This window comes from Miscanthus floridulus, unplaced genomic scaffold (assembly GCF_019320115.1).
Source record: "Miscanthus floridulus cultivar M001 unplaced genomic scaffold, ASM1932011v1 fs_863_1_2, whole genome shotgun sequence".
In the NCBI taxonomy this organism is placed as follows: Eukaryota; Viridiplantae; Streptophyta; class Magnoliopsida; order Poales; family Poaceae; genus Miscanthus; species Miscanthus floridulus.
Window position 1 is genome coordinate 54,535 of NW_027097364.1, and position 12,366 is coordinate 66,900.

General features: G+C 38.1%; 1 protein-coding gene across 1 annotated transcript; it reads left to right on the plus strand.

Annotated features, from left to right (window-relative positions):
* Positions 1-426: 426 nt before the first annotated feature.
* Positions 427-12,113, plus strand: LOC136533345 (probable protein phosphatase 2C 75). The gene is made up of 5 exons (XM_066525905.1): positions 427-837; positions 6,995-7,363; positions 7,466-7,583; positions 10,972-11,195; positions 11,343-12,113. The coding sequence occupies exons 1-5, from the start codon at positions 571-573 to the stop codon at positions 11,751-11,753; spliced, it is 1,389 nt and encodes a 462-aa protein (XP_066382002.1). The 5' UTR covers positions 427-570; the 3' UTR covers positions 11,754-12,113.
* The last annotated feature ends 253 nt before the right edge of the window (positions 12,114-12,366 follow it).

The following is a 12,366-nucleotide window of genomic DNA, read 5'->3' on the forward strand; positions in this document are numbered from 1 at the left end:
TAGTTATATCTTAATACACAATGTTGTGTGCTACTTTATTTTAGGACATTTACAATTTAATATCATATTTCAATCAAGTTCCAAGTAATATACCACAAAATGATGCACAAGGGCACAAGAATGTATCAAAAACATATAAAAATTATGGTATTTTCTTGATGAAATGGTCAACTTTAAACTTAACCAATGCAATGTTGAAAGACAATGCAAAAATAAAGCATGTGTCACCCAAACCATGCACAACCTCTTGTTCCACCATGCCCCTTGTACTATTTTCCATCCCGTTTTCCCCGTCATATGCACTACCACCCTATTCTTGTCTAGTCCCTGTCCTACAATTTTCCTTTTTCTCTGACCACCACTACCCCCAAATGTCTTCTATGTATATAGGTTGTTTCTCCTCCATATCCTACCAATTATGTGATCCTAAAAGGGAGCACTATTTCTTAGACTTGCTCGTATTAGGCTAATGTAGGGAGGGGATATTGGGCAACAATTGTTGTGGAGGAAAGGTTGAAGTTGATTTTAATCAAGGCAACACAGGTGGCGATAGCGACGACAGCAGGGGTGATGATGGCGGCACCATCAAGTGGTGGATGCAGTGGCTGCCTTGACTGCCTACAGGATATTGTGCGAGCACTATCGATGGGATCATGCCTGACAGTAGAACAGCGGTCAGCCATGGTTGCGGGAGCCACGCATAAAGGGAGAGATGGAAAAGAGAGGAAAGAGGAGGTTCATGGTAGGATAATAGGAAATGGAGTGGGTAATTTGTCTTGCATGTTCACACGACAGGGGAAGAAGGGTACCAACCAGGATGCCATGGTTGTCTGGGAGGTATGTATAGCGCTCCCTCTTATGTTCCCATCGACCTTGATTTCTTTACATTATGAAATGGTTTACCTTTTTTACAATGCCTTCTTTTTAAATTGTTAAAGTTCGTTATCATTGTGATGCATCTTTAAGTATCAAGAACAAATCCATGCATATAATAAGGTATATTGAACTAGAAATTAAGAATCCAATTGTGTGCATCCATCCAACCTTTCATTTTCTGAGGATAATACTATATATTGAAACAATTCAATTTCCTTAAGTGATTTATCTTGATGGAAACAATTGATGACATAGAGTCAGTGTTGGTCATCAATCCTCATTTTCTCTGTTATCATAGCTATTGTTGTAAACTAAGCAATCAGGGGATGTAACAAATCATCCTTTAGACCTTGTTTGGATGTTGTGTTGGAGTGGATTGGAGTGGAATTTAGATCAAGTTCCACTCTAATCCACCCCAACACATGTGGATTGATGCGAATCTGCCTACATCCAAACAAGGCCTTAGAGTTTTATCATCCTTAGTTATGTTTTTTGCTAATATAGAAATGATGTCAGTTGTTTACTATTTTTCCTAGCCTTTCTTGATGAAATGGTCAATATATGTTCAAACTTTGAAAATAGAAAGATTGTAGAAATTGTAGCTCCAAAATATGCATCCCTAAAACTACGCACAACCACTTGTTCCTCCTCTCTCATTGTAGTATTTTCCATATCTATTATCACCATCGGATCCACCACGAACCTATTCTTGTCCATTCTCCATGCTAGCTACCACCATACCTTTTTAGCCTCATGCACCACCACCTTTTGATGTGGTTTTGCCTTTTCTAGTCAGTTCTTACCCCCCTCTTTTTTTGAAGTGGTCACAATAAGGAGCACCACTGCTAATGCTTTCTCCAGCTAGAATCTTGGGTAGCAAACTGACATAGGGAGGTGGGATCTCGAGTGGCATGGGTATTGGGTGAAGCAAAAGCTAGTGAGTTGATCAATTAAGATAGCACGACAATAGTGGCTACAAATTATAGTACATATGAAGACACTACCATCTGGTGGTGGAGGCATTGGGTGCTTCGACTGCCTATACCATACGTTGTGCTGAGCACTACCAATGTCATGCCGAATGTGTGACTTACCACGGTAGTAGGGGTGGGGCCCAAGGTTTAATTGGAAGATGGATTGAGTAGGTGCCTAGGAGATCACAAGGAATGAGGTAGATGATGTGGCTTGACTATTTTCGTGCCAGGGAAGGAAGGGCACCAAATATGATGCCTATCTCTGTAAGAGTATCCTTGGTGCAAGTTCTTTTATTGTTTTTTTACTCTCTCATTTTGTATAATTAGGAACGTTAATTGCTATCTAGATACACCTTTTATTTTTAGAGAATCCATGGTTTTAATAGGATAACCCAAACTAGAAAACAAATAGTATGAATCCAATGTGCTGATCTGCCCACCATTTCATATTTCGAGAAAGCATGCATAGTGGAAACAATTCAATTCCCTAAAATGTGATATGTCTTAATAGAAATAAATCATTGACACACAAACTCAATATGGCTCACCAATCTTCATCTTTTCCCTACAAGCATAGTGATATATTCAAATTAAGAAATGGTTGGATGTAACAAATCATTGTTCTTTGTTTACCTTGTTTTCTAGACTTTATGCTATTGCATAATGAATTGGTTTGTTTAAACTCTAAAGAATGGATGCTTCCAGACAATGTAGCAAAAAAGCATGCATCACCAAACTATGCACATCTAATGTTTCTCCATGCCTCTCATACTGTTCCCCCTCCCTGCCTTCCTTGTTGGATGCACCAGAACCCTACTCTTGACCACTCCCCATCTAACCTTTTTATCTTTGTATTTAGCCACTTTCACTGCACCTTGGCATGCCTTCATCTGTACTGGCCAACTATCCTACCCCTTCTTGTATATGGTCACGATTGGGATCACCGCCACCACCACCTATTTCTTATGCAAAGGTAAATATTGGGAGGCACTTAGAGCAACCACAATGTAGCAATAAGAGTAGTCCATAGGACTAAAATATTCCCTACCAGGTAGCTCAAACATTGTAAAACTTGTCAATAGAGTAGTCCATAGCAAAAGCTACCCCTAAGATTATGGACTACCGATAAGAAATAAAAAATACTATTGTTTCCTACTCCTCTCTCTCTCTTGTTGGATGGAAGGATGGAAGGGGGCTTTTTTGTCTCTAGTGGGACCCTCATTATAGACTACTTGTGGGCTGAATATTGTGAGAAAATAATAGTAGTTATGGACTAGTCATGTGGGTCCCATTGTTGTTTCCCTCATGCGACATGGGATCTTGGGTAGAACTGCAATAGAAGCATATGGTAGTGATGCTTTGGTTCTAATCGAGGTGTGTGATGCTATGCCTTTGGATAGTGGGGCAACATATAGCTTGATTATGTGCAGGATGTGGTGCCCACTTTAAATTGTGTCATGCCTAGAGATGGAGCAACAACTCGCCGAAATAGTGAAGGTATTACTTTGAGGATTTGGAGGAGATGGCAAGTTGCAGTAGGAGGCGGTATATCTAGGAGGATTACTAGGAATGGGGTGTGTCAGAATTATTTGCTCCGGCAATGAAGATCAGCAGTATCACACATAGGGAATCAAAAGGGCAGCACATGAGATGCAAATTTATACTAGTTCAGGTACGTGGTACCCAACGTCCAGTTTGGAGTAGATCTCTTATTCTCATGTGCTCAAGTTTACAAGGGCACTGATGGCTAGCTACTTGCCTAGGGTTGCTATGAACTTGTGTTCAGATACCGATCGGGGGCTCCTCACCCCATCATTATATAGTCTAGGGCCGGGGGTGGGGTTATAGATAGAGTCATGATCGGTTTATATGTGGGTTTCCTAAGATAGAGTTGGTTTCTAAATACATGTTGTGCCTTGTCTTTCAAGTAGATAAGGTACCCCGTCTACTTTGGACTTCTTGTGTAGCTTGCTTGGTGTACCTCATCCCCTTTGGGTTGTTTTCCATACGGTGAGGTACCCTAGATACATATCACCGATAGGATGGGCAATGTATCATGTTTGTTAACATAACAATGTAAGAAGGTTGCTGACAAAGACGACATGGCTTCCTAGTAGGTAGGTATGTATGTAATAGTGAGACCTATCTCTAATTTATGTCTTGGTTTCCCTTTTTTTACTCTCTCTATTATTTTAATCTGAAATAATCATAGTTGTCAAGATCTGCCTTGGATTATCGAGAGTAAATCAATGTATTTATTGGGATAAGCTACAGACATTAAGATTTTGATGTGTTGAGCTGCGCACCATTTTATCTTCCTAGGATAGAATTCTATAGTAAAAACAATTCAGTTTCTTGAAATGTGTTGTATTTTGGAAGAACCAATTCAATGAGTTGGCATGGCTTATCAATCTTTTTCTTTTCGTACTATATAGTGATATTTGCAAACTAAGCAACGTTGATATGCAAGAAATCATCTTTTCCTGGTTCCATAACCTTTTGTCATGTGGTTTGCTAATACAGAGTTGATGCCATTGTCTACTATGTTTGATTGCCTTTTATTTTTTTTCATCATTTCTTTAAAGAGGTGAAAAATGAAGATAGATGGCAAGTGCTTGACCGATTTAGGAACAAGGTTCAAATCTTTTGTTAGTTTTGATGCTTCAAATGCATACATCAGCGTGCACTTCCACTTGGAACATATTAAATTGGCTTTGCCTGCTACAGTGCTACCTTATCCTATTTCTACACTTTGGCTGTTCCTTGCCCGTATAGGTGGATAACCCATCATTGTCTTAGATGTGCTACTAGAGGCTCCACGGAAGGCAAAGGAGAGATGACTCATCTTGGAGTGGGCATAATACTTTTTGTTCGTATCAAATGTTCAGTGTTCCAACTTAAATAAAGAATGCTAGTAGAGACTGCAACACCAAAACATTATTCTTCCTCCTTGCACAACCATAAAGCAAATAGTGAATTTTGGATTTCTCATTGTGTTCTCATGGAATCTCTGTTTGATTTTTCTTTTTTCCTAAAAATACAATCTAATGTATCAATCAACATTTTAAAAGGAACAATTCAAAGGATGGTTTAGCACTAAGGATGGAGCAACATCATAGAGTTTCAATTAACTTTGTAGGCTTAGACGTTTGGAAATTGCAAACAATATATTGCTTTATAAAAAAACACTTGTGATTTGATCATCTGGAAATAATATCCTTATTTATTACTAATGTAGTAAAAAAGATTATGCTTTGGGATGTGTGCAGACAAAAATATCTAAGTATTGATTCATAGTTGTCTATTGTGAGTAGAATTTAAACATTTAAAGCTGGTATACCAAAAAGTAGCTTCAGAATAATTATGTTTCTATGTCAATAAATATAATATATATAAATTAGTTGTCAAAGTTGTATTTTGTAGATTGTGTTATGTCAAAAACAAACTTCCTATGACCGGATCAAGTACATATTTCTTGAAGTTTCATAATTAAATGGTTGAGGTTTAAATAGCAGAATGTGACATGGGGAGTGCTCTAGACCTCACAGCTGCCAGCCCCCTCTGTGCCTCGCCATAGCTAGGGCAACCCACCAAAAATTGGGAGAGCTGCAGAGAGGGTGGAGGAGGGGGCCTCTTCTCCCTGAAGCCATCACAATGCGCAGTTGGGTCTAGCGGCAAGGTGCTGGTGTCATGCACAAAAATTTCACCGTGCAGCATGGGGATCCGGGAATGGGCTAGCTAGCGACAACCAAATCTCGGCCTGCAACGTCTATCGTTGCGGCGCTTATGGATCTGACTCGGTCCTGTTAGGTTCTAGAATTGAGGTTGTGGTGCATGCTGTGGTGCTACTCACGGCCTAGTGTCAGCAACAGCTGTGAGTGGCTGGCATGCATCATGTGGTGAATGTTGCATCAAGTGGCCACACTGTGGTAAAGCTGCGCCATTGGTTTGCCCACGTCTGTGTAACTTCATACTTGCTAGCTAGGACGGTTCTTAAAAAAAAAAGTAGCCAGGAAAATCGATGGTGTCCACAGACCACAGGTGACAGATGGCTAATGACCATTGTGTGTGGCAATGTGGGCTGTGCGTGACTGGCTATAGTTGTAGCATGCGTTAGCCTTAGGTTCTGTGTGGTGGTGATGCAAGTTCGACGAGTTTTGTGGGTTTGTTTGTTCCTGCCATTTGCGAGCTAGTGAGGTGCCTGTATGTATTGACTAAAAATCTTGGCAAGCATATGTTGGTTCTAACAATGGTGACCCTTTGGGCACCACTCTCTTCTTGGAAGTATTGTCAAGTTTTCCTTGAAATCTGGCTGAAATTTTCGATCTTGTGGAGCACTGCAACTTAGTATATAGCATTTGTCAATCCACGGTTGCTCAACTAATTAAAAAATTGTAACTTGAACTTCTGAGTACTTGAAACATATGTATGGGCCACTATGCTATCTCAAAAATAGTTATCACGTTCTTCAATTTTAACATAAAGTTTGTCTTCATGCCACTTCATTTATACAAGTTATAAATTCTGTGCAGCACTTATATATTTCTAAGGTGGTCCACATTATCTAAGGTCCCTTGAAATGCTTCAATTTCTAGGGGTGGTTGGTACACCAACCCTAGGAATCGCTTTCCATGGAGGGTCTAAAACAAATACACCTCTAAAACTAGTTTGCGTAGTACTTCCTCCATTATTTTTTACATGTCACATTAGGTATATTGTAAATCAAACATTACTATATATTTGACCATCATTTCAAAAATCCATATAGTTTTACAACCTATGAATTATATATAATGAAAAAAAATCATAGTGAATCTTAGAACATTAATCTTATCTCATGAATCTACTATAAAACTTTTTTGAAACTGATAGTCAAAGATACAAATATTTGACTTAGGACAAACCTAATACGACATGTAAATAAAAACAGAGGGAGTAGTGATAAAAGCATGACCTGCATAAGCATGAAATGTAATTAGAAAAAATAGAGTGAAAATTTTTCATTAAGTTATACTCCACCTTTGACAATGGCTCCTTCAAATGAATAATTATATTTGCCTGTTTCCAAATTTTTTATCTTATATATTTGTATTCTCTTTACATTTGATCATAACTCCTTGGAGATATTGTTGCATTATGTACAGAATTTTAATGGAAGATCAGACACGGTTTTTTGTGGAGTTTTTGATGGCCATGGTCCGCATGGCCATATTGTAGCAAGGAAAGTTAGAGATACTCTCCCTTCGAAGCTGTGTGATTTGATATATGATGACTTTGGGGAGAGCCCCATTTGCAATTCAGATGGCTCAATTCTAGAAGAAACTTTATCTCCGTACGCAGATGAAGAAGGCAAGTCTCCAATGTCTGTACAGAAAGTAGAACGTCGGGAATTCTTTTCCTCAATGAAAGATTCATTCCGAAAGGCTTTTAGAGTAACAGATAAAGAACTTAAATTACATCGGAATATCGATAGCATTTGCAGTGGAAGTACAGCAGTTACTTTAATCAAGCAGGTAACTTGGTTGCTCATTTACCTATAAAAAAAGTGGTCTGTACTACTATTACATGAGAATTTAATATGTCTATAATTTAAAGTTTTGCCTTCTTATTATCAGGGCCAGGATCTTATTGTTGGGAACTTAGGTGACTCTAGGGCTGTATTAGGAACCAGAGATCAAAACGGCCGTTTGGTTGCTCATCAATTGACAGTTGATTTGAAACCCGATCATCCAAGTAACTCTCTGTCACTTCCAAAATTTAAAATATGTGTCTTCTGTTTCCTTTTCAGCTCCAATGTGAAGCTTGACCGGTTCTACAGTTGTTTCTAGGTAGCTACCATTGTTAGGAGAGGGTAACAATAAGGGGGGAGGAGACAGATAATGGATACTATTATTTGCTCAATTGTCAAGTGGCAACGATGTGCATCTGCCAGCCTGCCACACATGATAGAAACTAAATTTTAATAGACCAGCTAATAGGATATGGAGACGTCTGACCATAATTTAGAGATTATAACCTATCTTAGAGACTTTCTAGATTGCGGATGAAATTTCCGATCATGGGACTCGATCAATCCAACATGTCTGGCACATATTATCTGCACCGGTGGTTTTTGTCAACCATAATATCTCGTCTATACATGACTATCCAAAAATATTAATAACAAAATAAGTCATGTCTCTCTTGAATCTGTAAAATCTTCCACATATTTTGATTTCAGAATGATTTTGTGTAGTAGTAGTAGAACTGGTATCTTCACAAATATTCTGTCTCTCTTTCTAAATGATTTATTTATTTGAGTGGAACGACACTTGGTGTTAGAAAAAAAACATATGTTATTGGATAACTAGCTTAAAAGCATATGTTTATTTCTTTAGGAACATGAAAAAATAAAAGTATGAGCATTAAAAGGGTTTTCTACAACGTCATTTTCCTACTTACATGTACCTTGCTTGTATCATGCCCAAGGTCCTGTTACAGGTTAAATCACACTTCTCTTATATGTTCTCCAATTTTTTCAGCAATTTCAAGCTTCGAACTAGGCATGCTTACCAACAACAATTTATAGACTCATATTATTTTTAAATTCTATACTCCCTTGATTCCCAAACATAGGTCATTTTGATTTTATTCTAAGCCATTTTTTAACTTTGATCAAATTTGTAGAAAAGTGCACCAACGTCTGAAACATCAAATTAGTATTATAAAATCCACTTAAATTCTTTTGATAGTGCATTTATTTTATATTGTAGATGTTAATATATTTTTTTGTAGTTATAAACTTGGTAAAAGTCATATAAGCTTAACTAAATATAAACTGAAATGGCTTACATTTTGGAACAGTAGAATATATAGCATTTTTTAGCGATATCAGGTTGTAATTCCAAAGCAGTTACATAGTAACACTTTATCAAACATGTTTCCTGCAACTAGTTATACGGCGAGCTAGAATTTCCTATGTTCTAGGGGCTATACCCATTATGGCCTCCCCAACGAAACCCTATGGCTAAAAGAAACGAAAACCCATGGTCCAAAGAACCAACGCATATGACCAGCAACGAAACAGTGAGCTGAAAGAAAGAATAAACTTGAGCACTAACTTAGGTTTGTTGGGATCCATGTGTCTTCGTCAACTACGACCTTTGCCAAAGGACTTATTAACTACTGAACTGATGGTGAAGGTAATGAAAGAATTTCGCTACACAAAATAAAGCAATTTCTAAAACTAAGAGTATCTCCAATAGTCTTTCTTAAACTCACCCTCTAAATTATCATTTCGAGAGTTATTTGAATACAAATCGCTCTCTATGTCTTTCCATCCTCCAATAATTTTTTACATCTTATGCACACTCTAGAGAGTCAATTCCGCTTTTTATCTTTAGCTAGCAAGAAATTTGGAATAGAGGAAGGAAATATTTGGAGATCTAATATAATTAAATAAATTGTAGGAAGGATACAGAGAAACTCTTGGAGTTACTTTAAGATGCAATCAGAGACCTCCACCAATCTTAGACAAAGATGTTTGCGATGCTTGATGGAACATTAGGTTTTTATCGTTCTGTTCTTTCGCTCAATTATGTACTGAGTCCCTCTATTTATATGGAAGCAGAATAGGCTTCGTTCCTGATTATATGGTGGCTTTCATCCACATTCCACCCAGCAGCGAAGCTCCATGTGTCGCTCCAGACAGCTTAGCCATCACCTACCTAAGCTTAGGCTTTTCTCCGGAGAACCTCACCGAAGGCCCTCGAGTCATCTTCTGATGAAAGGCCTGTTATAATCAAGAAAGTATCCAAAGTTGTTGGAAACATGTAAAGTGAATGGCAACTCGTATTAGCATAGTCTAGTCTATAACCACTAGTGAACCCCATCGAGCACTTGAGAGATCATATATGTTTTCCCTGGTTATTATATCATCATTGAGATTTTGATCCGTAAATCTGATAGGAATAGGGTGCTTCATCCTTCCTTACATGAGAATAACTCTCGAAATGGTGGAGAACTGAGAAACATGATTCGGCTTTCAATCACAAAAAACCGAACCCTGTAGTCACGACATTAAGTATCATCTAGTTATCAACCGTGCACTGTCCAGTTAACCTTACCCTGAAGGTTAATCTCTATCTGCGAATCAAAGAAAACTAACGCAACTGAATTTGCTGAAAAAACTTAAACACTTGAAGTTGGTGTTTTATGAACCGATGAATGGTGAAATTGTTCAATGAAACATTAATCTTAGCAAAGCTAAATCTTAACTTGGGAGACAACTACTGAATATAAAAGTGTTAGGGGCAGCCAAGGACCTCAACACGCATGCCTAATAGACTCCGACACGATATATGGGCCCAACTGTCCAATATATGGTGACACAACATCTCGACAGATTCTATACGTCCCATTTTATCAAAGACTCCTATTGACTTCGAAGGAATTTTGACATGAGATCAGTGTCATTGGAAATCTTGTCTCCTTAACTTTTTGTACACATATAGACCATTGAAAAGAAGTCCATATGCAATTTGGACGACAATTTTAGTATGGATTGCTCTAGAAATCCGAGGTTGACTCAAACGTAATATGGATTAGCCTTCAACTTGGCTTGACACCCATACTGATCTTCTCTGGCTGGATGTCTCTCTCCAAATACATCCTAGTGCTCTACATAATTACTAAGAACAATAATATCATTAGGTAGCAATCTATTCTCACAATCACCAAAAAGGTACTTAGGAAAAATGTCACCAAGATATTTAATTATCGTGCTCGAGCCTTATTAATTTGTCCTTACATAGCAAGGTGAGGTGTGTTAGTTGTGTATATTAAAAGTGGTGATGTTCTCATCCGAATCAAGTTTAGTGTCCTCATCAATAAAACGGGGCCTGTCCCCATGTTTGAACTTTTGGGATTCTTAATTTAAAAGAAAATAAACTTTATATTTTTATTACATGTTTGAATAATAGGTCCTATATATTATATGTTTATTTATGTACAATTGCACTAGCGATGTGTATTGACTTATCACTCAACACTGTTAAGTGCTCATTCAATTCCATTCCGAGTCCGTAATTTGACATTATCATAATGGCGAAAACTCAGAATAATGCAATATATTATTTTGTAGGAGAAGCAAGGAGAATCAAACGATGTAACGGAAGGGTTTTTGCTCATCAGGATGAACCAGATGTATCTCGCCTTTGGCTTCCTAATTGTAACTCCCCTGGTCTAGCAATGGCACGCGCTTTTGGTGATTTCTGTCTAAAGGATTTCGGGTTAATCTGTGTGCCTGAAGTCACCTATAGACAAATCAGTAAGAAGGATGAATTCATTATCCTTGCTACAGATGGGGTAATGAAAACATTGGTGCTTATGTTAATTATGTGCTTTCCAATAGGTTATCTGATTTCAATATATGGAAACTCAAATATGCACTACTTGATTCGCAAGTGAACTACTTGAGCCCAAATTGCTCTAATATGCACTCTATGCCTATAGGTGTGGGATGTCTTGACCAATCAGGAAGTCATGGATGTGGTTGCTTCATGTTCTGAGCGTTCATCTGCAGCTCGTTCTATTGTTGATTTAGCAAATCAGGCATGGAGGTTTAAATATCCAACGTCCAAAACTGATGATTGTGCAACGATATGTCTTTTTCTCGACGTAGAGGACATTGCTACAGGCTTATCAGTGTCTTCTGTTACTAGCAAGGGAACTGGATCAAGTCAAAGGGCACAAGCTCAGTCAAGGAAGCCCAAGCTCCATAATAGAAGTGTAATACCTGAAGATGTGGATGATGGAAGTGAATCAAATATAAGTGGAGATGAAAGGTCCTTGGAGAGCTTCACGAGGTTGAACACACTACTGGCACTACCAAAGTTCGGTGACACAAGTCCAAAAATGAAATGAAGCTTATTGCCTTTGCAATTAGCACCATCAATTGATGTTTTCGACAGGAAAGCATTGTTGGTTTTATTAGCACACTTTGTGATATCCCAACATAATTGTCGTTTACTCAAAGGATGAGTAGGGCTGCTACATTTCTATCCTAACTCGTATGTGGGAAAATGCTACTCTCCTAGTGACATCTGTAATCTTTATGGTCTCAGAAATATTCGACGTATATTGTGAAAACATTTTTCTTTTGAAGATATACCAAATCTTCGTTTGATCAACTGTATTTTGGTAGGTTGCCACATTTCAACACATTATGTGGTCGCCTATATTAATTTAAATCAGATGGATCACCATGAATGGTGGTAATCTTGCTAGGTTGCATTTATTTATGATGAGTGTCCAATCTCTAGTCTATCTAGCTATCTATCCAACTGATGCAATTAATAATGGGGTTCCAGCTCTTTCTTTTGATTGGTGTCTGGGATAGTGCCAGGTTCACTACTACACAAATCTTATTGCAGGCGTGCATTTTGGGTTGATGGGAGGCGGGCAAACTGTCCGCCTCCTCTAAAAAACCTGCATTAATGTAGCTTTATGGAGGCGGGCGCTTTGCCATTAATGCAGG